Here is a 26,231-nt window from a genome sequence, read left to right as displayed (position 1 = left end):
TATATACAGATACGTATATATGTATATATGTACGTATATATATATATGTACCTATTCATATATGTACGTATATACATATATATACATATATATATAGTAAGTTTCATAGCCGACCCCAACTAGTTTGGGACAAAGGCTTTGTTGAGTTGAGTTGAGTATGAAACTTACTATGTATAGTAAGTGTGGGATTGAAGGAAACCCCTACTATTATAAATAGGGAGCATGCATATCAATCCAAGGAAAAAAATGAAAAAAGAAGAAGAAAGAACTGAAGAAGGCACTCGGAAACACATATCTTGAGGACATGTGGGCAGAGACCCCTGTAGAGAATGAAGAGGCAGATTTGAAGAAGTGGAAGAAGAAGACCTCGTTTGTTTGAAAAAGAGAAATCATGTACTAGGTTAGAGAATTGTAAGTCCCACTCGTTTTCAATTTTGTTTCTTTTTCTCTTCTTCTTAGATCATTGTTCCTTCCCTATAAATGATAAATAGAGGAAGTAATTCTTTTATTTTATATTTCTAGGAATCTAATGATAGATTTGTGAGGAGGGGTTATTTGCTCACTCTAATATATTTGGTGTCGATTCCTCTTTATTTAGACAGTACATGCATGCATAGACGGTGGGATTGAAAGCCTCGTCGGCAGATCAGATACATAAATTTTGCAAAAAAAAATTAGAATCCAAAAATATAATTTTGGATCACCAAGCTTCACCTCCTGTGGCCCTAAGGTCCTAGATTTTTTATTTTACACTTAGGACGTCTTTGGAAACCATGAAATTTTTTTCCTATTGCAAGAATTTTTAGCAAAAGTTTGGAAAGGAAAAATATTTCACACCCTAACCATTGGGGCCGTTCTAGATGTGAATTGAATATGGATAGCCTATCCAAAGATAAAATACACTTCGGCTTGCTATCCCCATTGAGAACAACCCAATACAAATAGCAAACATAGCACAGCTAAACAAGCATACTTCTAACATTATTGAAGTAAATTTACTACAGAACTTCTCTCATTTCTAAGGAACAAGAAAACATGAAAAAGTAAACAACAAGTGACTTCCAAGACCTACCATTGAAAAATCTTCCTCACACCTCATTCCATTTTCTCCACTTTTGTGGCTAATTGCGCTAGCCTCGAAGAATTGAGATAGTCCCTGACGCTATGGAAGGCAATACCTGGAATGAAAAGCCCTAAAAATCTATAAAACCAAGAAGGCCAAGTCTCTGTGAAGTCTTTCCCATTGGAAATCCATAGGAATGGGGCCGTGATCAGGTCTAACCAAGCATTGAAAAACTTTGCAGGGATGTACAGAAGACCAAAGTAGTTCTTATTGGGCATGTCTTTCAATACCTGTTGCATAGAAACAAATATAAATCCAAGGAAACCAAATAGTGAAAATAGGATACTACAATAAAGGATAATGGTTGTATATTAGTAGGTTTTTAATTAACCTTGAAAGGATTGTGGCCCGGAGTGAACCTCAATTTTATGTATTATAGGGTACACAAGGTAGGGGGTGGCATCAATTGAGGAGAAGATGAGAGAGCACCGCTTAAGATGGTTTGGACATATCCAACGTAGGCCTTTCGATGCTCCAGTGAGAAGAAGTGGCTCGTGCCAAGTTGATGGAGTAAAAGAGGTAGGGGTAAACCGAAAACAAATTGGGTCGAAACAATGAGGAAAGACTTGATGGCTAGGAACTGTTGATCCCGGATAGTCAGGGTCACTGAGTGCAGCGTGCTTTTTCCCCGCTATCTCCCCACACTCGGTGGTGTGTGTTTTGCTTGCTGTGTTGTTTTGATTGTCCCTTTTTTGTTTTCTTTGGTCGAAGGATGTTTGTAAATGTTTTTGTTTCCTATGAACTTGGGATAAAGATCCGAATTTCACTGAAAAGAGAATCTCAGGGTCGCCACGTAGGTTAGAGCCTAGGACCCGTGCCTGTCTTTCTTATGAACTAGCGATAAAGATCCGAATTTCATAAGAAGGGCAGTGGCCAAAGTTACCGTCTAGGTCAGGGCCTAGAACATATAATTAACTCTGTTTTTAAGCATGGTCTGGGCAGAAATCTGGGTAAGAGATATATTTACATTCGGGGAAGGTATTAGGCACCCCTCATGCCCGGGTAAACCCAGTCTCTTGACCTGACTTGACGGTTTTGGGAAAACTTAGCAGAAATTAGTTTCAAACCTTTATCACGATTTAGCTTATTCTCTAATTAGACTTTAAACGGAAGGAAAGGGTGAAAATAAAGAATTTAGGTCTTTTGGTTATTTATTGAACACATAAAACAAATTAAGGGCATTCTTTGATTATATCTTCGACGAACGATAATGCTCACAAGATTGAAATTACCCCTAGATCTACTTCTTAGGAGTAAGCCATCATTGAACAAGTCAAGTGAGACCCTATTTAAGTATGGGACTAGGTGGGACCCAGACTGGTATGGGACAGATTTAAAGGGCTTAGCCTAACTCGTTCCATCAGCTATGAAGCTTTTGGCGTATTGGTTAGGCAGGCCCCCATTCAGGACTGTAACACACACAAACGCGCGCGAAGTGTTGATAAATTCAGTTACCTCCGCTTTAAACCAGCAGCTGAAGTAGAGGCAATCTCCAAAGTGCTTGAATGGGCAGATAGTGCCGAACGGATGATCAAAGGGAACTCTAGGGACTATGTCATGCTTATAAACCATCCTACAGTATCTCTTGTACTTGGAATTCAGCAGTTTCTCCATGTAATTACAAAAATCTTCATCTCCAACTCTAGGTTCTCCAACGGTAACAACACCCCACAAGCGATCTAATATGGCAATTTGCTCATTATAAGCAAGAATAAGAGGGTAAAGAGAAGCTAATGCACCACCTAAGCTGTGCCCTGCTATTATAATCACAGCATCCTTGTGTTGTTCTATCAATGCCTTGAGTGTCTCTCTTATGGAATAATATGCCAATGGCTTAGCTCCTGTATAATCCTTTGGCCACCCTTTTTGGAAGTCCTTTTCGTCTTGAAGGCCCAAAGCTTTCAAGAAACCCAAATGTATTTTTCCCTTTTTTCCCATGGATAGCCAAGAAAATTCAATGTTTGTTCCCCAATTAGCTTTTTCGCTGGTGCCACGGAAGGCAACGACGATCACTCGGGCATTCACAGGCCTATCACAAAAGACGAATGCGTGGGTAGTGTATTGTTTTGGGTGGGTAGTGTATTGTTTTTGGTATTCTGCAAGATAAAAAAGTGCTAGTTAGTAATTGAAAGATGCTACTGTCCAGAGTGGGGGCCTTCCTAGATGGACCCAGTCTAATAAGGGACAGGTTTAAAGGGGCTCGCCTAATGCGTTCCATCATTTATGGAGCTTTTGGCGTATTGGTTAGTTACCTAACACAATCAGCCAACTATGGAGTCAAACCAGATCATATAGAAATTAAGTTGAGATAACAATGGCCATTTTAGAAACCTTTACCAATTAAAAATGATAAAGTCATTGGCTTGCAAAAAAGGGCTAAATGTCCCATTTCAGCTATGTAAGATCTTAATCGGATCTTGATGGTTGTAGATCAATGCCCCAAGAGCAAATGTTGAAGTATAAATGATTGAGTAACACAAAAGCTTAATCTTTTGGAGTAATTGGTTGTTTCTGCCACATGTACAGCCAACCCTCCACAATTTTTTGTGGGGAAATGATTTCGTTACAGTGTGCAAAGCCATACGTGATTGTAAAAGTCTAGGCAAAATAGTTAGTTTGATTGTATTAATTTCATCTTGAGGGATCATGTGGAGAAGAAAATTGTGGAAATAAGTTTCTTCTTAAGAAAAGTATTCCATGAAAAATAAAATTTGAGGTTCCAGTAGGTTTGAATTTCCTTTGAAAACAAGCAAAAGTTTTAGTTTTGGAAAAAGAAAACCAAGAAAAATGAGTTAAACTAATACTTGAAAATTAATCTCCCATGCAACCCATAAGAGCACTATTTCAAAGAGAAAAATGCTTTCTTGAGTTTTTTTTTTAATGCATTTTGGATGATTTCTTGAGTTTGAGAACATTACCATTATAGCAATTGAAGAACTCCACAAAGTGCATCTGCATAAAAAGAAATTCCCTTTATTCAAAGAAATAAAGACAACAAAAACCTAATTTTCAAAAATCTAATCAACATCGCGCACTCTGGTGGCTGGTGTGATCAGGACCTTCAAAATATGGGCCCCATCTTAAATACTCTTAAATCCTTACCATTTGATCAATTAGCTTCTGATCATAAATCTACCAAAATGACATCATACCTTCCATGTGTTTGTGACTACGTCCTTGACATATATTTCGTTCTCATAAGACAGATTAGAAGCCATTACACTAAGCTCGAACAAACTGTAGTCTTTGATTCTGCCTATGTCCTTCATCCCAGGAATACAATTTATGTGGGACCCCTTATAAAGATCTCTCCGTCCATCTAAATAATAGTAGAATGATCTATAACCGTCCGATTGCGAAAATGACTGCACCACTTCCTCTCCTACACAAACCAAGCATTAAAGAATGATACCATTAGCATAAACTCTCTTGGATGAATTTGCTTCAGCAAATTTACTGATTAAATCATATTGGAGATTGTTAGAATGTTTTAGATTTCATACTGAATAATTGGATCATTAGTTTGATAGATTAGGCTACTTAAGACGAGAGTTAGTTTTTAGTTAGGGGAATGATAACCCCCCCAACCCCTCTGACGGATAAAATCCCCCCTTTTAACGTTATTCGTTAAGTTTTAAAAGGCAGAGAGTTTATCCTCTAGCAGTGAACCATTCTGACAGAAACCGTCAAAGGGGGGGATTTTATCCGTTTAGGGGGGTGAGGGGTGTGTGGGTTGGGGAAGATCATCTCCCTTTAGTTATTATGTAATTTGAATTTGAAAGACAAGTAGTTTAGGTAGTTATGCACATGTTTTTCATGGAAAACTACTTGTAAAATTCTCTATAAATAAAGTGCAAAATCACCCCAAATGTATTGGGTTCTCTCCATATTTTCTTACTATTTTCCAAACATTTTGCTATAAAGAGACAGGATATGTGGGAGGTATTAAAACAAGGAGAACAGATGGCAAAACAGAGAACAGTTTTGATAGATTAAAAAAAAAATGAGTTCCTATTTTCGTTACAAATGTGCTAAAGACAAGAAATTAGATTTTAATCACCGCGGCTAATCGTTTGTGTACAACAAAATGACCAAAATACCTTTGATTTGGGGGTGAATCTGCTTAGTAATACCCTAGCAGTCTCTAAAAGCAGGGTATTTTGGTCAGTATACACAATCGTCTTTATTTACTAAACAATCCCTATTTGAAAGTGTTTTCCCAAAACAAGTAGATGATCAACATAAAAAAAAATTAAACAAGTGGGGGAAATTAATAAGAACACCTCTCCTTTTGAAGATACTGGACACTACTGTATTTTGATGAGGGCACTCCTCACTTTATCAAAATACAGTAGTGCTGGTAACACTTTCGTATATAAAATCTCTTTTTTTTTAAGTTTTAATATAGTGTAAGTCTGTATAGTCCTGTACATTTTAAAAAATACTGTATGGCTTACACCATAGGATGATCCAAACCGTCCATTTGATGGGCCACCACGTAAATAGGATGTGCCCCAAAAATCATTTCCATAGGATAATCCTAGCCCTACTATCTACAGAGGAATTGCATTTCATGGACTATACAGGCTTGCACCATATAAAATCTCCATGCTATGGTGCAAGCCTTACAGTACTTTTTGAAAATCCTGGACTATACAGGCTTGCACCATATAAAATCTCCATTTTTATAGTTTGAAGTGGATGATAGTTGAGCAAGGGGGTAAAAGAAAACCTCCAAAAGCAAGTTTGAAAGCACTGGTAATGTCACGATGGAGGGATAATGAATTCAAGAGAATCTCAGCCTTTTGTCGCGAACCATATAACAAATTGACAACAAACAACAAGATCTTCTGACCAATCAAGGAGAGAATGACGTAGAATCTCTTAATCGGGACACTAGAAGAGATTTCCGCTGCACCATCTGGTAATTTTTTCCAACAAGGAAATAGTAATGCAAGAAACAGAGCAAAAAATCCTACTTTTTCAGGATGAAGGATCATGTATTCACTTGGACCAAAGTTAGCCATTGAAGAACACAGAAGAGAAGACCAAAGAGCAAAGAAAACAGAGGGTTTCTTTGGGTACAATGAAATTATAGCAGGGCTCCTTTAATTTATAGACACCACTCCCCCTTACGCACACACGCACTTGCTTTTCATGTTTGGATTGCAAGAAAAACATTTCTGATGGAAAAAAAAGTTTCTTTGAATTTTTTTTTCTTTCCACTTTTTAGAAGGGAATGATATGATTCGGTTAATTTGGACCGATATTATCATAACTTATGAGTCCCTCTGAATAAAATTTGAATAGGGTTGGTTCCTATTATCTTATTTGTGTGTAAAAAAAAGTGGAAAATTTTAGAAATATTTTTCCTTTCCAAACTTTTTAAAAAAATTATTGCCATCCAAGTGCATTTGGATTGCTGGAATCAGGTGTTGGAATGGGAATCCTATTCTGATTCCAGTCTTTAATTAGGCCTTTTTCGTTTCAGATTGTGACAACCGATGATGAGTGCCCAACCGATTATTGGCCCAAAATCAAACAAACAAGGCCTTAGGATAGAAAAAGGGAATCCTTTGTTTGTAGGTGTCTATGAGGCCGATCAAACCAGTGGAGTTCACAGTTCACACCCGTTCAGACAAACCAGTGGAGCTCAAACCCGTTCCGACAATATCTCTCTCTCTCTCTCTCTCTCTCTCTCTCTCTCTCTCTTCATTTTCCTTTCTATCAAGTCCGGTACACGAGTAGGTATATTTTTTATGAACACACTCACATTAGTCCTAGTGTTCAATAAATAATTCATGATGTTGTTCCCTTTCAAAGGTGATATATTCACCCCTTTTTAGTACTTCTGGTTAGGGCTGCAACTCGAGCCGGGTTTTACCCGACCCGCATCGACCCGACCCGACCCGACCCGAGTTAGATAAGTTATAGTATATACATTTTTTTTATTGTTAGTTAAAAGTTAAAAGTGAAAACTCACGCACCCACTGTTATTGTACGTGAGTGTAATTTCGGCTTCTATGAGTTGAGTTGATTCAAGTGTTTGATTGTAATTACAACATTGTTTGATTCAAGTGTAATGTGAGTGTAATTACATCATTGTTCGATTCAAGTGTAATGTGAGTGTAATTTCTGCTTCTATGAGTTGAGTTGCCTTGCCAAACAAGAATTTTCCTTAAAAAATTGCGTCAACGTGAAAAACCCGACCCGACCCGACCCAACCAGAGATATTTCTCAGGTAGAACCCGACCCGCCCGACCCGAGTTGCAGCCCTACTTCTGGTCAAAGTTTTACGGCGGTCATCATCTAATTATAGGGGGACGAATTGCAATAGGCTAGACTTGTGGTTACCCGTTAGTTTAAGGGGAGTGATATATTCGCCCCTTTTTTTTCCTAGGCCAGACCCCTCTAGTGTATGTATGAGTCGTATGACTACCATTTTAACCTCAAACAGGTGGCCCGGCCCAAGGAAGAAAATGGGGGTGAATACATCATTACCCTAGTTTAATTGGTTGGTAGTTGCGAAAGTGCTTTCTTATAATATGTAAAGGTCAACAGACATTAATTGCATTTCCGTAACTTCCAACCAACGGGGCACACTCTTTACTTTTTCTGTTCTTCGTGTGTGAGAAAGCAAAGTCATTTTATTTTCAGACTGTGTGAGAGATAAGGTTTCACAGGATATAAATCATCCACGTAAAAGGAAGCCTTCATGAATTATTAACCTTTTCTATTGTGTGCAGTGTTGGGCCTAAAATTGGTAACAGGACGTAAGAGCTGATCTGGCGTGTCCCCCTTACGCACACACGCGCGTGCTTTTCATGTTTGGATGGCAAGAAAAACATTTCTGATGGAAAAAAAAGTTTTTTTTCTTTCGATTTAGAAGGGAATGATATGATTTGGTTAATTTGGACCGACATTATAATAACTTATGAGTCCCTCTAAATAAAATTTGAATAGGGTTGGTTCCTATTATCTTATTTGTGTGTAAAAGACAAGTAGAAAATTTTAGAAATAATTTTCCTTTCCAAACTTTTCTAAAAAATTCTTGCCATCCAAGTGCATTTGGATTGCTGGAATCAGGTGTTGGAATGGGAATCCTATTCTGATTCCAGTGTTTAATTAAAAACATGAATGGAATCAAGGAGAGGGAATGACACCTATGCAGAATTAATTGAGGAAATTGTTAGAATCATTTTCCCACCCAAAGAGATGGTATTCTGGTTCCACCCCAGTCGAAATGAATTTCCTATTCAATCTTTTTGAATTAAATCTTTTATTTTTATTTTTCCATGCCGTTTTCAAGGTAGTCAAAATTCAATTCTGGGAATCCAATCGCATCCTTAGGCCTTTTTCGTTTCAGATTGTGACAACCGATTATTGGCCCAAAATCAAACAAACAAGGCCTTAGGATAGAAAAAGGGAATCCTTTGTTTGTAGGTGTCTATGAGGCCGATCAAACCAGTGGAGTTCACACCCGTTCAGACAATCTCTATGAGGCCGATCAAACCAGTTTTATGAACACACAGCCATGCATGTGACTCACATTAGTCCCAGTGTTCAATAAATAATTCATGATGTTGTTCCCTTTCAAAGGTCAAAGTTTTACGAATCTAATTATAGTGGGACCAATTGCAATAGGCTGACTTGTGGTTACCCATTAGTTTAAGGGGAGTGATATATTCGCCCCTTTTTTTTCCTAGGCCAGACCCCTCTAGTGTATGGATGAGTATGAGTCAAGGTTTAAAATTTCGATTTTGGTACCGGTTTCGGTCTTCTCTTAAACCAAAATTTCGGTCAAGGTTTAAAATTTCTATTTCGGTACTGGTTTCGGTCTTCCCTTAAACCAAAATTTCGGTAGAAATTTGGTACTCTCATTCGAAATTCTGGAGACAAATTTTGGAATTTCGGACAGAAATTTTGTAACGCTTTTTTTTTTAAAATAAAAAAGTCATTTTCTCAAAATTTCTAATTTCGCCAAATACCGGTTTCAGTCCCCACCGAAAACCGAAATTTCGGATTTCGGTCGAAATTTTAAACCATGTGTATGACTACCATTTTAAACTACAAACAGGTGGCCCAAGGAAGAAAATGGGGGAGAATACATCATTACCTAGTTTAATTGTGGCTTGAGAGCAACTTTCTTTGTTTTTCTTTTGAGGAATTCTAAACACAATGGTGCCCTTGCAGAAATCGGATGAAAGGACCCGCCCATTGGTTGGAAGTTGTGAAAGTGCATTTCGTTAGGCCTAAAATCGGAAACAGATACGGCAGTGACGTCAGAGCTGAGCTGGAGGACCCGAGGAGCCAAAGTGAAGGAGCTGAGTCCTGCACAAGAGCAAACGAGGTCAGAAGATCAACCAGGAGTCGTTACGCCGGACAGGCCCTTCGACACTCAAGTCAGTATGAGCAGGAGTGCAGAGCAAGTTTTTAAGAGTGGTGGTTGAGAAGTTATTACCCTTCGATCTAAGCCCTGAAAGGCCTTTTATAGAGGAAAACCTGGGGTGGTTGGATTACCTACCCCAGGACAGGTGTCAACCTTTTACGGGTTTAAGTTTACCTACTCTTAGGTAATTACCAGACTACCCCTGGGCCAACGCTGGATTTGTGGTGGGCCATCCTGGGGCCACGTGTCGACAGCTAATTAGCTGCTGTTTTTCATACCCCATCAGTTGCTCCCCAGTTCTCCAAGTCATTGTAGTGATTTGAGGAAGTGTGAGTTATATTCCTGAACGGGGGGAGTCTGTCCGGAAAATCTATCCGGCGAAGCCGTTTGTCCGGCCTAGGGAATCTGTCCGGAAAATCTGTCTGGCGAAGCCGTTTGTCCGGCTCGCGGAATCTATCCGGAAAACTCTCTCCGGCAAAGCCGTGTGTCCGAAAAATCTGTCCGGCTGAGCCGTCTGTCCAGCCCGGAGGAATGTCCGGAAAATTAGTCCACCGAAGCCGTCTGTCCGGCCCGGGAGAGTCTGTCCGGAAAACTCTATCCGGCGAAGCCGTTTGTCCTGAAAATCTGTCCGGCTGAGCCGTCTATCCGGCCCGGAGGAGTCTGTCCGAAAAATCAGTCCGGCTAAGCCGTCTGTCCTGTGCGGAAAAATCTGTCCGGCCAAGCCGTTTGTTCAGCCTGGGGAGTCTGTCAGGAAAATTTGTCCGGCTAAGCCTTCTATCCGGCCCGGGCTGACTTTTGTCGTTTAGCAGATGTGTCATATTCTGTCCGGCTTGGGCTAGGCAGATTTAGCGAACGCATGCTGTCCGGCTTGGGCCGGGCAGATTTTTGTCGTCTAGTGAATGCGCCATATTCTGTCCGGCTTGGGCCGGGCAGATTTTCTTGGGCCGGGCACAATCGTTTTTAAAGTTATCGCGTACACGAGCATCTAATCCTGTACACAAGCAGCTTATGGACGTTCCTTGGCCCCTTGGAGATACGCGCATATTTTCTCACGCCTTCGCCTCGAAGTGTGTGTCCGTTATTAATGAAAGACACGTGGCATTATCTAGTTAGCGAATGCGAACTGCCCCAAGCCCAGAGGCTGTAAGAAGAGGTTTTCACCCTTCATTTTCCCCTTTTAACTTTTTACTTTCGCCTTTCTGCTTTTTTGCTCTGCCTATTCGGCTCGGGTAGCTCGTGGTTGTGACCGTCCACGGATTTAGGAGCTCTCTTTGTTCGGACCGGTAATCTTCTTGAGCGCGTCTTTTATTCGTTTCTTTCCACGTTCTTTATGTCCGGTAGTGCCTGAAGTTCCGAGTCCAATTCTAAGTCTGATTCGGGGGAGTCCGGGTCCTCTAGTAGTTCGGCATCTAGCTCTTCGGCGAGGACTCGAACTGTTTCGACAAGGGTTCCCGGCCCCTATATGGCGAGTCCTGACGTTAGCGTAGAGGTCATAGATAGTGGGGACGAGGTGATTTTGGATCTGAATAACACTCCGCTCCCAACGGATAGTTACTTTCTAGCAGAGGCGAGCGTTGGTAGCGACGCCGCTGAGGCGTCCACAACATTCCTCCCGGGCCGGGCCGTCAAGGTCGTAGCTAGGGCCCGGATGGACGCCAATCCCCAGTACAACATCCAAGCTCTTTACGAGGAGAACATCCTTGATGAGTCCAGGCTGGGGGACATTAGGGATAGGTACTGTATTCCCCAAAGGTTTGGGCTGAGGGTCGCGATAGAGGGAGATAGGGCTTGCAACGTCAGCTCCGACGTCTGTATATATGACGAGTCGTTGAGGGCTGGGCTCAAGTTCCCTCTGCACCCATTCATCGTCGCGGCCTTCAATATTACGGGCTGGCTTCGGCTCAGGTCGCGCTGAACTCGTGGAGGATGCTAATCGGGTTTATATACCTTGTCCAGGGCCGGCTTCAAAAATGTTTGTCTGTGCCGTTGTTTCGCATGTGTGCGCACCTGAAGAGGCATAAGGACGGGGGTTGGATTTACATTAGCCAGCGCCCTGAGGTGAAAATGATCACTGGCATTCCAACTTCCATACACTTATGGAAGAACAGCTTCTTCTATGTCGAGGACAGGGAGTCTACTGAGCCCTGGCCGGTTCCTCTAAAATGGGACACCCCAGACACACAGGCGTTGAGCCGCAAGCTGCTCCTTGAGGGCGAGGATATGGGGACGTTCGCTTTAGTTTATGAGGAGTTGCACCGGAAGGGCCTCGTTCATTGTGCGGAATTCTCTGGGGAAGAGGTTCAGGTCGGGCTTGGCATTAGTACTGCGACCCCGGCACGTATGTGGCTAGTTTTGCTTTAAACTCTCTTTTTTTCTTCTTTTCGCTCCTGACCGGTTTTTGTTCGTCCATGTTAAGTTGCAGAGATGCAGACGCAGTCTAAGTTGGAGAAGGTGAGGCAAGGAGCCTTTGGAAGGGCCCAGCAGGGCCAGAAAAGGAAAACAGCAGAGATCTCAAGTCCTGCTCTGACCCAGGACACGCTGCCCTCCAAGGGCAAGCCTTCGGTGAAGCTGGTCGGCGCTTACGGCTGAGGAGCAGGGTCTTCTAAGTCGGGGGGAGCATCCACCGGAGTCCGCCCCCCTCCCTCGGTGAAGTCTGGGGATAATGTTTTTAGGCCTAACTGGGCCGTTCAGAAGAGCGACACCTGCCTGGGTGAGAGCCGGGTAGCCGCGATGATCATCACCAAGGGTCTCCTGAATAGAGACAAGCTCCGGGTTCTAAACGAACCCCCAACTGTGGCCGACGAGGCCATCTTCTCTTCACTCTATCAGGTATTTTTGTTTTTAACACTTGCCTGCAGATCGGACTATATTATAATGACTTACGGGAGAAGAGCCAGAAGTTTTCTGAGGCAATCACTAAGTCCGAGGAGGAGAGCGGCCAACTGATGCAGGAGGCAGCCGAGCTCCAAAGGTCCATCGGAGAGAGGCACGCGGAAGTACAGCGGCTCAAAGATGATATGGCCGCCCAGAAACAGAAGGGTGCCGAAGCCCTTAACGCACAGAGGGAAAGAGCCCGGAAGAGGCAGATAGCGGCCGTCGAGGAGGCCGTGCGGAGGAAAGAGGACGAACTTATTAGTTTGTCCAGTGAATCCTACAAGTTGGGATTCTTGATTGTCTTGAGCAGGTCAAGGAATCCAACCCGGCTGTGGTTTTGACGGGCCTTGTCCTCCCCGATCCGCTAGTGGCTGGCGACGACGAGCCGGGCACTACCGCTGCCGCAGAGGTCCCTGAGGCACATCCATCACGGGGTGGCACTCACGGGGTGGTTTGAGCTCCCTTTCTTTTCCCCCTTGGGCACGGCTTCCTGACTCTTTTTGTAATGGCCCTTGGAGGTCCTGCTTTTTGTAACGGCCCTTGGAGGCCCTATTTTTTGTAATGGCCCTTCGAGGCCCTACTTTTTCACGAATAGAAATTACATTTTGTCGTCCACTGTCCACTTATGTCTGCTTCTGGTTAATACTTCTTGATTCTAATACCGTGGGCCAAAAATACTCCGGGCAGACATTCAAGCTTCAGTTGACCCCGGCCTTTGCAGAGGCGAACCAACGTGAACTAACCAGCGAGTATCCAAATTTTAGCGAACTGGGTTTCCAAGTTGGTTTGGTTCTTCCTGTCTGGGCTCGTCCTGACCAGGAGTGCGCTCCCGGTCTTTGTAAGGACGAGCCGAGGCCAACCAAGCAGCGAGTACCCTAGTTTTAGCGAACTGGGTTTCCAAGTTGGTTTGGTTCTTCCTGTCTGGGCTCGTCCTGACCAGGAGTGCGCTCCCGGTCTTTGTAAGGACGAGCCAAGGCGAACCAAGCAGCGAGTACCCTAGTTTTAGTGAACTGGGTTTCCAAGTTGGTTTGATTTTTTCTGTTTGGGCTCGTTCCTGACCAGGAGTGCGCTCCCGGTCTTTGTGGAGACGAGCCGAGGCGAACCAAACAGCGAGTACCCTAGTTTTAGCGAAATGGGTTTCCAAGTTGGTTTGGTTTTTCCTGTCTGGGCTCGTTCCAGACCAGGAGTGCGCTCCCGGTCTTTGTAAGGACGAGCCGAGGCGAACCAAGCAGCGAGTATCCTAGTTTTAGCGAACTGGGTTTTCAAGTTGGTTTGGTTTTTCCTGTCTGTGCTCGTTCCTAACCAGGAGTGCGCTCCCGGTCTTTGTAAGGACGAGCCAAGGCGAACCAAGCAGCGAGTACCCTAGTTTTAGCGAACTGGGTTTCCAAGTTGGTTTGGTTCTTCCTGTCAGGGCTCCTCCTGACCAGGAGTGCACTCCCGGTCTTTGTAAGGACGAGCCGAGGCGAACCAAGCAGCGAGTACCCTAGTTTTAGCGAACTGGTTTCCAAGTTGGTTTGGTTTTTCCTGTCTGGGCTCGTTCCTGACCAGGAGTGCGCTCCCAGTCTTTGTAAGGACGAGCCGAGGTGAACCAAGCAGCGAGTACTCTAGTTTTAGCTAACTGGGTTTCCAAGTTAGTTTGGTTCTTCCTGTCTGGGCTCGTCCTGACCAGGAGTACGCTCCCGGTCTTTGTAAGGACGAGCCGAGGCGAACCAAGCAGCGAGTACCCTAGTTTTAGCGAACTGGGTTTCCAAGTTGGTTTGGTTTTTCCTGTCTGGGCTCGTTCCTGACCAGGAGTGTGTAGACACCCCATTTTGACTAAGCCCTAAACCTTCCCGGCTCGTGCCAAATCCATCCGAATCTCAGCATTAGGGTTCTAAACTTCACTCTAAGCTTGATTAAGGCTTTATTTTAATCTCTGCAAAATTTCGTCGAGATCGGAGTTCGTTTGCTTGGCAAACGGGCTGAAATGGTGTGTACAGTGCAAAGAGAGGGTGGCCCACACTGTTTCTTTGATTTCCCCAAAATCCATGTATTTCAAGGAAAATCCAAGTCAAATCAAGACCTCAAATACCCATGTATACATATTTGGAAGCCTTGAGACCTCAGAAAAACCCTTGCAAAATCCCAGAAAAATTCGACAAAAAATTTCGAAAAAGACAAGTGGAGTTAGTGCGGTTATCAGGAAGCGGGGGGGTGCATTATCCTATTAGGATCGCGCATGTGTGCGCTTATCAATTGTAGTGCCAATAACAGATCCCATTTTTTTTCTTTAAATAAGAGCTTAAGCTCTCGTTTTCGGGATCTAGGTTTTTTTTTCTGAAAACTTTGGAGAGAGAGAGAGAGGAGAGAAAAACCCAAATTCACTAACCCTAACCTTAACTTTCTTATTCTTCTGTTCCGATCGTTCTCCGACTCCGTTCATCATCATCTTCTCCAATCAATTCCTTCCGGCTACCTCTGCAGATCCGGGATCGGCAACTCGATTCATCTCCGATCTGCATAGTTACAAAGAGAGATCCAGAAACTTCTTCTCCGATCAATCGTGTCATTGTCCTTGACGGAGCTCCGGCCGATGCTCGTCACTTGTTCGATCACCAGAATTCCTCTACATCTACGACCCGTCAGCTTCGATCCTTCTCCGGCATCTTCTTCAGCCGATCCTCCTTTTTCTTCGCCGGTCATCTTCTCCGGCAGTTTCTTTATTTCCGATTTGATCCAATCAAATTCCGGTCATTTCCCCTAGCCGATTCACTTTCTACAACAAGCATATTGCCGAGAGAGAAGAAGATTGAGAAATAGAGAAAATTTACAGAGAAAGAGAATAAGAGAAAAATCTCGAATCCCTAAATCTGTTTCTTTCTTTTTCTCTGTTCATTTTCCGTTTGATTTTCCGATCAATTTTCTTTTTCTCCGATCATCTTTTCCAGATTATTTCCCGCCGATCCACCGGAGTCCAGATCATTTTCCGCCGGTAGCCGCATCCCTAAAATTATTTCTTTCTCTTCTTAGTTCATTTTTTCATTTGATTTTTCAAGACAAAACCCTTAGTTTCCGCCATTGAAACCCTAACCTGCAGATCTTACCGATCCATATCATTTCCGGCCAGATCTGTCCATTCCGGCCCGGAATTTCACCTCCGATCATCATCTGCACCTTGAAGCGGTTCAAAGAGAGGGAGATCGAGGCATCCATACATCTTTTGGAGTATTATCTCATCAATATTCATTCTTAGCTGAGGAAAATAGGTATTTATTTTTTTAGTTTAATTTCTTTAATTTTTTCAATTACTGTTACTATTCAATGCTTATTCTGCTTATTGATGCTAGAATTGTATAGAGTTGTGATTGAATTAGTTGTTTTTTTTTTTAAACCTGTAATTTAGTAAATCTGAAGTTATTTCACTATCGATTTACTAATCTAAGATTATTATTGAGGCATGATTTTTGAATTTAGCTGTACAGTTAATTTTGTTGATTGATGTTCTAGATTTTTTTTTTTTTTGAAATCTGAGATATCTCTGATACTTCTTGTTTGAAATTTGTGTGCTTTACGATTTTAGTTATGGAGGATAGCATTCCCCTCTAGTATATCTTTCAATGATTGATTTTTGGGGTCATTCCATATATAAGGCGACAATTAAATTTTTTTTAAACAAAGCAATGATAAGGGAGATATATAGATTGATATATGTGCATGAATGTGAGAGAATGAGTGTGGCTGTGAAGGTGAAAATATATGTGATGAATATATGAGAATGTGTATGTAACTATATGATTTGCACTTTGGCTTGGTCTTCCAAGGATGCAACTTCTCACTGATTTATGTGGATTATATGCTGGTTCAACTTTCAACTGGTTAGGTCTTTTGATGATTATAATTGAATTTGGTCTTTCATAATTAAGCCTTGTTATATGCATGTTTTGACTCCCCGATTCCGCCCTGTTTTGCATAAAATCAACCCCTAGTTTACATAGTTTCAACCGATGAATCGGCACACATATATTACATTGGTTTAATACGCTCTTTTGAGTCATTGATTTATCGCAAATCATAAATGCTCAATGACTTGATTCATTTCCTTTCACTTTGGTCTGAAAATGACAGCATTCATTAGAAAATTACAAAAATTGGTGATGGTCATATCTTTCATAATCGGAGATAGTTTGAGATAGTGTTGATTAAAAATGTGGTATTTATTATAATGCTATAAATACGACTTCGTATTTGGTTTACTATTGAAAATAAAACAAGAAAAGAATGCACCAAAATTTGTCCACATTTTCACCCTCACTGTTTAACATAAATCTGTACACTGAATCAACCCGCTATTCAACACGAATCTGTCCACATTTCATTCACTGTTTTTGCACTTGAATCTGCACAAGTAAATGCCTCCTTCAAATTAAAATTTGTACAAATTAGAAATATCATTTAATATATTTAACATGCTGAATATTTAATACTTGTCTTTTATACTAATCTTTAAGTTAGATTTTGAAGGTGGTGATAAATGGAATGCTCAGGTGAGAATATCTTGAGGCTTATAATACTTGTTTATTTATTTAAATAAACTGTTTTAGGAAAGAAGGAGATCAGATGACTACTCTATTCGATATTATCGACATGAGTACTGTCTGATCTCAAGGCGGGATTAGAAATATTATCATGTGTATATGATATCAGATGATTACTTTGGCATCATCTGATTTCATTGGAGTCCCCGTATTGGGGTTTGTGGTTGGTTTAGAAGTGTTTGATATTGTTTTATTTTACTTTATTAGGCTATCCAGCGGCTGGTCTGGACTAATTAATGATGTTTATCATTTTATGATTGCTTTAGATTGTGTATTGTTTTCTTATTGAAAATTCTTCTTTGCTTAGCACTTGATTTATTTTTATAAAAATAGAGTGAAATTTGCAATTATCTGGCAGCTTTTTCTTCTCTCTTTGATAGACTAACACAGTCTTATAGATTGCTGTTAATTTTCTTTAGATATTAGAATCCCCTTTTCTTGTAGGGCAATGAAGGCGCTAGCCCAAGCCCATCTCTAGGGGACTTGTACAGTCCAAATAGCATTCTATTTTCTCAAAAGACTTGCCTAGTCTTTTAGATCCAAATCTTTGGAGACAGGCATTGTCTCATTAATGAATCAACCTGAGTTAACTTCTAGAAGACTACCTCTAGTCTCATAGGTCTTAAACCCTCCTTTTTGTGCGTTGTTTGGTTTTGGGAGAACACCTTGCTCGGCTTGGCATCATACCCCTTACCTTATGGGTATTGGGTTGCACATTTGTTGCACCCTAGGGCTAGGTAGCTGTCCGGCCCGGCTGGGTGTTTTACTTAAACCAAATATGCACAAGGTCTCTTTTTCCTTGTTCGCTTTTTTTCCTCTATCCTACCTATATGTCTAAGAGACTTGCACAGTCTCATTCTATTAGCATCCTCATCTTTGTGCATCATTTGGTTTTGGGAGAACATCCTACTCGGCTTGGCATCATACCCCTTACCCTTATGGGTATTGGGTTGCACATTTGTTGCACCCTAGGGCTAGGTAGCTGTTCGGCCTGGCTGGATGTTTTACCTTTGCTAAATATGCGCAAGGTCTTCCCTTATTACTTGTGAGTTTTATCTTAACTTGATAGTCTCACTAGCACTCTTCTTTATCTCTTTTTCTTTTAGGAGACAGGCTTTGTCTCATTAGCACCTCCTTCTTAGAATCCTATTTTCAGAGTCAGTCCTTAGCCTAGGAATCTGTCCTTAGCTAGAGAGTCTGTTTTTCTTTCAGGAGTCAGTCCTATCATCATAGGGGTTAGGATTTTATACAACCTTTCATCAAATCTTGTGTTTTTCTATCCGCTCTTGTAAGGTATAGGATGCTGTCCAACCCTTGCAGAGTTGTTATTCTGTTCATTCCCCCCACAAAGCATAGGATGCTGTCCAACCTTTGCGGGGTATCAGGAGTCTGTCCTCCCCTTATGATGATAGGATTATACCCCCTTGAGTTAAAAACATTTAAAAACAACAAAAACATCTGAAAAACCAAAAATCTCAAAAATCTTGAGTCATTAGGAGTAGTTAGGAAATCTGTTTCGAACTACGTTGGCTTGATCCTCTTCCACGAGGTACGTAGTGCAGCTTGAGATTCTTATCTCAGGTCCAGCCAAACCTTTGTAAATAAATCATTTACCCATTTTAAGAAAAAATACCAAAAATCTTCAAAACCTTGTTTTCAACAAGATCTTCCTCTAGAGTTAGGAGTTTGTCCTAGTTAAAGAGTTTTAGAGTTTTGAGTTTGTCTTTGATGTGTTGTGTGGTTTGTTTGTGTTTGTGTTAGAGTTAGGAGTTTGTCCTAGAGTTATAGGAGCGCCTCCGTCCAGTCAGTTGGCGATTCATATCGCCGAATGATGATTAAGTCTTGGATACGCTAGTGATCCCATTGTTTCCCTTAGGGCGTACAGCCTAGCTACACATAGATTATAGGAACCACCTGCATTAGCTTAGGGCTAACCTGCATTTAGTTAAGGCATATAGGGTGTCCTAAAATCTACAATCCATTGGAATTTAAATAATCACACAAGAAGCTTTAAAGAACTAGTCCGGTCTTTTAGATCGAGTCTAGGATAGAGGTCTAGATGTCTTAGGCATCATAGCTTAGAATAGGTGCGAAGAACTACGTTGCCTTGATTCTCGTGGAGGCGGGGATACGTAGGCTTCTTTGGATGAACATCAGATCATCTAAAGACTCGGGCCTAGGTATAGATTAGAGTCTTAGGGTTGTATAGTATCGAGTCATTTTTCTATGTCTTGCAGTGTTTTCTTACTTTATTGCGCAGACCTTATACTTTTTTGGTATGTCGTGCATGTGTTTGTTCATCAGAACTTAGACACCCATTAGGCATGTCACTTATAACCTAGCTATGCTTAGGTGACACATGTTTCTTTTATTTTATCTTGTGTGCCTTTGATTTCATCTCCGAGACATGCATGATTAGATAGACGTCTTCTCGGAGATATTCATTCCCATTCCATATGATTTTCGCCCAAAGCTCTTCAAAATTATTAAGTAAATGGCATAAGAGACCAGGTGTTTGCACTTGGGCGGATGAGGTGCTCTTTAGACCTTCCGAATTCGTAACCAGGCACGAACCTTATTTTATATCTCTGGTTATCCGTTGCAACAGAGCATAGTATGGGATCCAGGGCCCATTTGCCTTTTTCCTTGGATGGCGACTCTTCTTTGTTTAAGGTACGCCTCGAATCTGGGCTAGTCCCCGAATCGAGAGGTATCTCACCTTTGTATCGCCACTCATGCTGTGAGGGGCACTTCTTTCGAGAGTTCCTTGGTAGAGCTCTCCATTCACGTGGATGATCCTGAGACTGACTCGCGTGGGGGCACACGTCCTCCACCGCCGCCTCTCTCGGATCGGGGTCCACAGGCTGGCGACTCTGCTGGGGAGTTCTTGGAACATTGCCTAACTCTGTTAAAATGCCATTTGTTATTAATTTTGAAGAATTTTGAGCTGAAATCATTATAAATGGGAATTTAATCGCTTAGAATCCAGGGGCACCAGATAGGTGTTTAAAACAAGGGATTCACACATTGCACAGCATACATCATTTTGTTCTTTATTTTCTTTTATTGATTTTCTTATTATTGGCTCCACGGGATAGATATAATGCGTGCCTCATGGGATATCACTATCCAGATGGTGCTGTTGTATCTATTACCAAGCTATGCGCCAGTGCTGCAGTCGTAAACACTCGGTGTACTTGTGTTTACAGCAGCCGGTGAGCAATGAAGCATACTGTATATAACACTCGGTGTACTTGTGTTATATACTTAAAGTATGGATCATATGCATAGTACCTGATTGAGTCCGGAGCTCTACTTTCATTTTACATATATTATGTACATGGATATATATGTTGATTTAGTAAAACCCAATTAGGATCTGCATGTGCTTATATATATATTGCATTCATATAAGGACGAACATGTGTTGCTCACACATGTTGGAGCTTAGATTTAGGAGCCATGTCCTATTTCTTAGATTATTGTAGCTCACCTTATGTGACTACATCGCAGTCCTAATACACTCACATGTCTGTCTTGAGTCAAGCTTCTTGACTCTATGGAATCTTTTAGGGCTGGTGCCCCTGGTTAGGATATATATGTATATATCTATATTTTGATTATCAGATTAGAGCCTACTCATTAGTGAGGCTTCCTTTTTTTAATCAAATTAGGCATATCAGTCCGTTCTTCGGATCTAGACCCGACCAGTGGCTTTTACTTGCCCTCTCATGGTCGTGGCCTATCTTTTGCTCTAGTCATGGAGATTTTGTCCATATATCTTTTGATTATAAGTTTAGGACCTACTTTCTAGTAGAGATTCCTGGGCTTGAATCAATCAATCGTGTATATTCATTTTTCAGATCTAAACCTAGCTAGTGGCTTCTACCTGTCACACTCATAGCTATGGTTTATTCCTCGACCCAGTGATGATAAATATTACCTGTTTTCATCCTTCAAATGCAAACCTCATTTATCCATTCTTTTGTTGTATTACTCAGATTATTGTTCGTCCTGTCTTAGATATGGTCGATAGCCTGTCTGCTGTCTCTATGACCATAGTCTATCATTATTGATCTTCTTGATCGTACATTTTTGTCGTCCACCTTTCAGTTTTAGATCCGGTCTATGATCTACTTTTGTCATTTTATGACCGTGGTCTCTTCCCTGAGTTTCTGATCATCTTTGATCATCAATGGAACATTTGATGTCGCCAATTATATCCTTCTTGTGATTATTGGTTAAGTCCATCTTTATTCTTTGTTTATTCCAAGTTTTTCTCCATTCCCTAATTATCCCATCCTATTCTTTGTGTTTAGGTTAAATCATGGCGAATAATTTGTTGAAAGGCTGGATAAGCGAGACTATTGGGGCTCTTCCGCTAGAATCCTCGGATAGGAGTATGGCTGATCGGTTCATCTGTGCCTTCAGTCATTTGAGTGTTTCCGATATAAATTGGAAGTTTCTCCAAGCAGCCGTTAGATCCTGGGATCCTAATCTTCATGTTTTTCGATTTGGATCATTCGAGCTTTGTCCTATATTCGAAGATTGGTGTGCTTTATTAGAGCTCCCAACAGATGGACTTTGGATACAATCTTCGAACATAGATTCCTCTCATTCCATTTTTTGCAAGCTATTCAAAAATCAAACCGTTGATGCACTTTCATGCTTAACGGATACGTGTGTGCAAGTTCAAAACCTCATCACCCTTTTTTCTGAAAACGTCGATCCTACTAACTCTCGTTTTCAGAGTTGTCGACGCAATGCTTTGATTTTTAGTGTCTTTGCGCGATATGTCATTCGGAAAAACCCTCGTGTTGCTTCGTTAACCTTGTTAACTGTGGTAGACCAAATTAACAAAGGGAGGAATCCCATTCCTACCATGTTAGCAGAGACCTTTTTGGGACTAGATCTTATTGCTTCCCAAAATATCAAAGACAATTTCTGTGGGTGTGTGAAGTTGTTGTATGTCTGGCTTGGTGAAAAATTTCAAATTCTTCAGCGACAAAAACAAAATCCGTATACCCTGAAGAATTTCCATACATGGAAACTAATAGCCAACCAACCTCAGTCCGTTGATGAATGGCACAATTGGTTACAACATGTAGAGGAGAGCCAATTTCGCTGGGTAAGTCATTCATGTTTCCATGTTTTTACTAGCACTTACCCACATTCATTTGTTTACCTCATGGGTACCGAGAAGTCTTCCTTTTATGCACCCATTCGAATTCTCCATCAGATTACGGGAATTCCATGTCCTCCCGGAATCATAATCCCTCCTCTTTGTGAAGATCTTACTCCGGATCTCGTCCGATCCATTGTGGCTGCTTGGGGAAACAAAAATATAGAAAGGAGGTTAGGTCTATCTCGCAAATTCCGACGTGGAGAAATATCGGAAGAGCCCGCAAGCCGGCGAGCTCGGATTGAAGAACTTTGAAGATCCATATCATGTTTTGTTATTCCGATTTCTGCATTTCCCATTCTTGTCAGTCTGTTTATCCAGCTGTGATCAGAGATTAATTTTTTCATCCGTTGTAATCACAATTTGGATTTTATTAATGAAAGTGTGTTTTTGTTTCTTTTGTCATTGTTTGATCAAGATAGTTTATCTCGATTATCAAAATTTTAATCTAGTGATTATACTTCCATTTCAGGATTCTTGATTGAGCAGCCATTGCTCCTAAGAAAATCCTCGTTTCAAAACCAACATGGTCCCGTCAGACATCTGATTCCAGGCTGAGCCGGCAATCCTTGTCACCTTTTTCTTTTACTTCTCCTTTATCGCGTTCCTTGAATTTTCAAGAAATACTTTCACCAGTCCAACCAACCCCTGAAATGATGGCAGAGAATGGGCAAAATAGTATGGACACCAATGAGATGATGAAAGCTATAATGTTACAATTGAGTACTATTAATGAAGAAATAGCCCGATTAAAAAATGACAGAGAATCTACTACCAAAAATCCTGCACCTCAGCAAACCCCAATCATGCCTCGCCCACCTCCTATGATGGCTCAGCCTCCTGTGTTGCCAGTCTTTGACCATTCTGATGACGAGCAGTATGAAGAAGAGAACTGTCTCCCCCATCTGGATAAAGGCAAGGGGATAGTCGATAGGTTGGATAAGATGGCCCAGGAGATGGAGAGCATGAAAATGCAGGGTCCGAAAAAATTAAACATGGCCGAGTATATGATAATACCGGGAGTTGTGCTACCTCCTAATTTCAAGATGCCGGATCATGATAAGTATGATGGGACAGGATGTCCCAAGAGTCATCTGAAAGCCCTTATTCCTCTCTTACAGCAGCATGGGCTTACTCCAGAGCAGATTGCTCTTCTTTTCCCTAGATCTCTTACTGGAACAGCAAAGAAATGGTTTTTAAGCTTGAAAACCGAAGAGATCAGAACTCTGGAGGATATTGCCAATAGATTTGTTGAGCAATTCTCCATGGAGGAGGGAATAGATGTGACAAAAAGAGATCTGAAGGCGCTGAAACAAGGGCACAATGAAACCTTCACTTCTTTCATTCGCCGATGGAGGCGTAAAGCGGCGCAGATGACACATCGATTATCAGATGCCGATCAAATTAAGATTGTTGTCAAGAACCTATCCCCGCAATACTATCATCACATGGCTATTCAGTATTTTCTGGACTTCAATCATCTGATAAAAACAGGGACTCAAATCGAAGATGCTTTGTCCAAGGGACTAAGATCAAGATCTTCGTCTGATGTGAGAGAGGGAAAAAGACCTATTGTGGCACCGAAGGAGGTGCACAATCTTAACTATACCAGGCCTTCCAGTTATGCCAGACCACCGGGTTATGATCAACCACCATCCAGAACGGTGACTGAAGTCAGGAGGCCTATTGAAAAGAAGGTTTTTCGTCAGTTTGACCCCCTCCCTTACTCCTTATCAGTGGCTTTGAAGAAGTTGCTGAGAGATAAAAAGATTACTTTGTTGGAACCTAGAGAGCTTCCTAACCCTTTGCCCAAGTATTGGAGGAAGGACCAGTACTGCGATTATCATCAGAATTCAGGGCATTTGACTGACAAATGCATGGCTTTAAGACACAAGATCCAAGACATGATAGAAGCAAAGGATCTTGCCGTTGAAGCACCGAATGTCACTCGAAACCCATTGCCTACACATGCAATGCCTCCCCCGAACGTGTATGCCATTTTCACTGAAGAAATCCTCTTAGATCACTCCCGTATTTGTGCGGTTATTTCTGATAGACCGTATGTTCTGAGATGGGATGATGAAGACGAAGCGATTGAAAACAAGAAACCTTACATACTGTCCATTCCAGATGAAGGATTAACAGGATCCTCTGAGTGTTCTTGTTCTTATGTCCTCAAGAGTGAGGAGGAAGAAGAGATGAAAGAAAAAGTCCCCTATGTTTTGAGACTAGAGGAAGAAGACTTGTTGCTTCTAGAGGATCAGTGTGACGAGCTTCGTCATGTCACACGTGGTGGTCGGGTCTTTAAGCCAGTTGAACTCAGAGCTGAGAATCCTGCCGAAATAGCCCGAGCATCAGAAAATCAGAGGCAAAGACAGACTGTAGAAGAAGAAGAAGACAACTTGTTGAAACAATTGAAGAAAACACAAGCTAATGTTTCAATTTGGGGTTTGTTGATGGCATCCCCAAAGCACCGACAAGTTGTACTTCGAGAGCTTAACGCATCCCAAGTGTCAGTCGAGATTACTCCTGACGAACTAGTCAGTCTAGTTGCCATGGCAAGGGCCTCAAAGACTTTATCTTTCACTGATGAGGATTTGCCTCCGGAGGGTAGAGATCACACTCGACCTCTCAGGATTACCATAATCTGCAACAAGAAAAGGGTACCTGAAGTGCTAGTAGACAACGGATCTGCTCTAAACGTATGTCCTTTGAGCACCGCTGTTACTTTGGGATTTGGGCCCAACAACTTCATACCATCTGAGCAAGGCATATTAGCATACGATGGTACGAGAAGAGACGTGATCGGGATACTGGCCACCGATATCGAAATAGGGGGAGAAACCTTTGAGGTTGAATTCCAAGTACTCGATATAAAGACTTCTTTCTTCCTTCTTCTGGGCCGACCTTGGCTGCACAAGGTCGGAGTTATTCCTTCAACTTTGCATCAGAAGTTGAAATTTGTTAGGAATAACAAAGTGATAACAGTCCGAGGAGACCCTGAGCCGGAAGTTGGACAAATAACATCTGAACTGAACCCTGAAAAATCAAGAGATGTTAGTTTAACCGGTTTTTCTTTAGAAATCTCTACAATTTCCTTTGGGGAAGCAATGAATGAAGAGATAATGTTTTTATCAAGCACGAACACTCAAGTGGTGAAGATAATGCGAAAGTATGGTTATGTCCCGGGAACTGGTCTGGGAAGAAATCTGCAGGGCCCAACTGAGTGGCCGGAATTGAAAGCAGTCGGCGGATTATTCGGGTTAGGGTACGAGCCAACTCCGAAAGAGGTTCAAGAAATGAAGCGTTATATGATGAAGTGGGCTGAATGTCGTCGTCGGGGTACAGAATTTCCGACAGGACCGTACAGCATGATTATGAACGGCCGATTCAGAAAAGAAGGGGCAGACTGTCCGTTCTATGGTTTTCCTGAGACCTGGTGCGATAAGACTGGGAAGAGGCTTCCAGGGTTAGAGATCTTCTTCACAGATGAGTTGTCAGAAGATTTCTACAGTGAGCAGTTTGCCTTGGCTTCGATAGCAGAAAAACCAGCTGCAGATTGGGCGGAAAATATTGAGCCACATCTCCTAGACTCCCTATATCAGGTTGAGGCCCCAATCGTCGCTATGATTGGAGGAGATGTGCCCTTCATGAGCCCAAGGGATTGCATTACTCCAGCCACTGGACCCTTAGACAATTGGACCGCACAGGTTATACCCCAAGTAGTCCTCCAGTATAGTCCAGTCCTTTCAAAAGAGTCAGTCATTTCAAAAAATGTGTCAGTTTCTGAGTTCAACCCAGAGTCTGTCATTTCTAACTTTTCTTTTGATGCAGGTACCATAGAGGTCGGAGTAGTTCTCGGAGGTGGTGAAGAGTCGGTTCCTGTCGAGTCTCGGTCAGAAGATGTTTTCACTGATTCTTCATTTGTACATAGTCCTGTCTATGTTGATACTGATGTCAACATGTCATTTCATTTGAATTCAGAGTCTGTAACGCCCGATGTGGGTGAATCATTCGATGTAATCATCAATTCTGCAAAAGAAATAAAAGACTCATTTGTGTACGATCCTGTCTTTATTTCTAATTCTG

General features: G+C 41.8%; 2 protein-coding genes across 2 annotated transcripts; one reads left to right on the top strand and one right to left on the bottom strand.

Annotated features, from left to right (window-relative positions):
- Positions 1-960: 960 nt before the first annotated feature.
- On the bottom strand, positions 961-6,235 carry LOC143863887 (triacylglycerol lipase OBL1-like). The gene is made up of 5 exons (XM_077374666.1): positions 5,856-6,235; positions 4,276-4,505; positions 4,042-4,075; positions 2,579-3,219; positions 961-1,353 (listed from the first exon to the last, which is right to left on the bottom strand). Exons 1-5 carry the CDS (start codon positions 6,148-6,150, stop codon positions 1,096-1,098), a joined length of 1,458 nt encoding a protein of 485 aa, XP_077230781.1. The 5' UTR covers positions 6,151-6,235; the 3' UTR covers positions 961-1,095.
- Positions 6,236-22,798: 16,563 nt separating this feature from the next.
- LOC143863442 (uncharacterized) lies at positions 22,799-25,985 on the top strand. The gene is made up of 3 exons (XM_077374107.1): positions 22,799-24,523; positions 24,614-25,852; positions 25,977-25,985. Exons 1-3 carry the CDS (start codon positions 22,799-22,801, stop codon positions 25,983-25,985), a joined length of 2,973 nt encoding a protein of 990 aa, XP_077230222.1.
- The last annotated feature ends 246 nt before the right edge of the window (positions 25,986-26,231 follow it).

Source organism: Tasmannia lanceolata, unplaced genomic scaffold (genome assembly GCF_043159265.1).
Source record: "Tasmannia lanceolata isolate RefF3 unplaced genomic scaffold, GAP_Taslan_0.1 ptg000044l, whole genome shotgun sequence".
Lineage (NCBI taxonomy): Eukaryota > Viridiplantae > Streptophyta > Magnoliopsida > Canellales > Winteraceae > Tasmannia > Tasmannia lanceolata.
The sequence above is the reverse complement of the archived record's forward strand: the minus strand, read 5'-3'. Positions and strand labels throughout refer to the sequence as shown.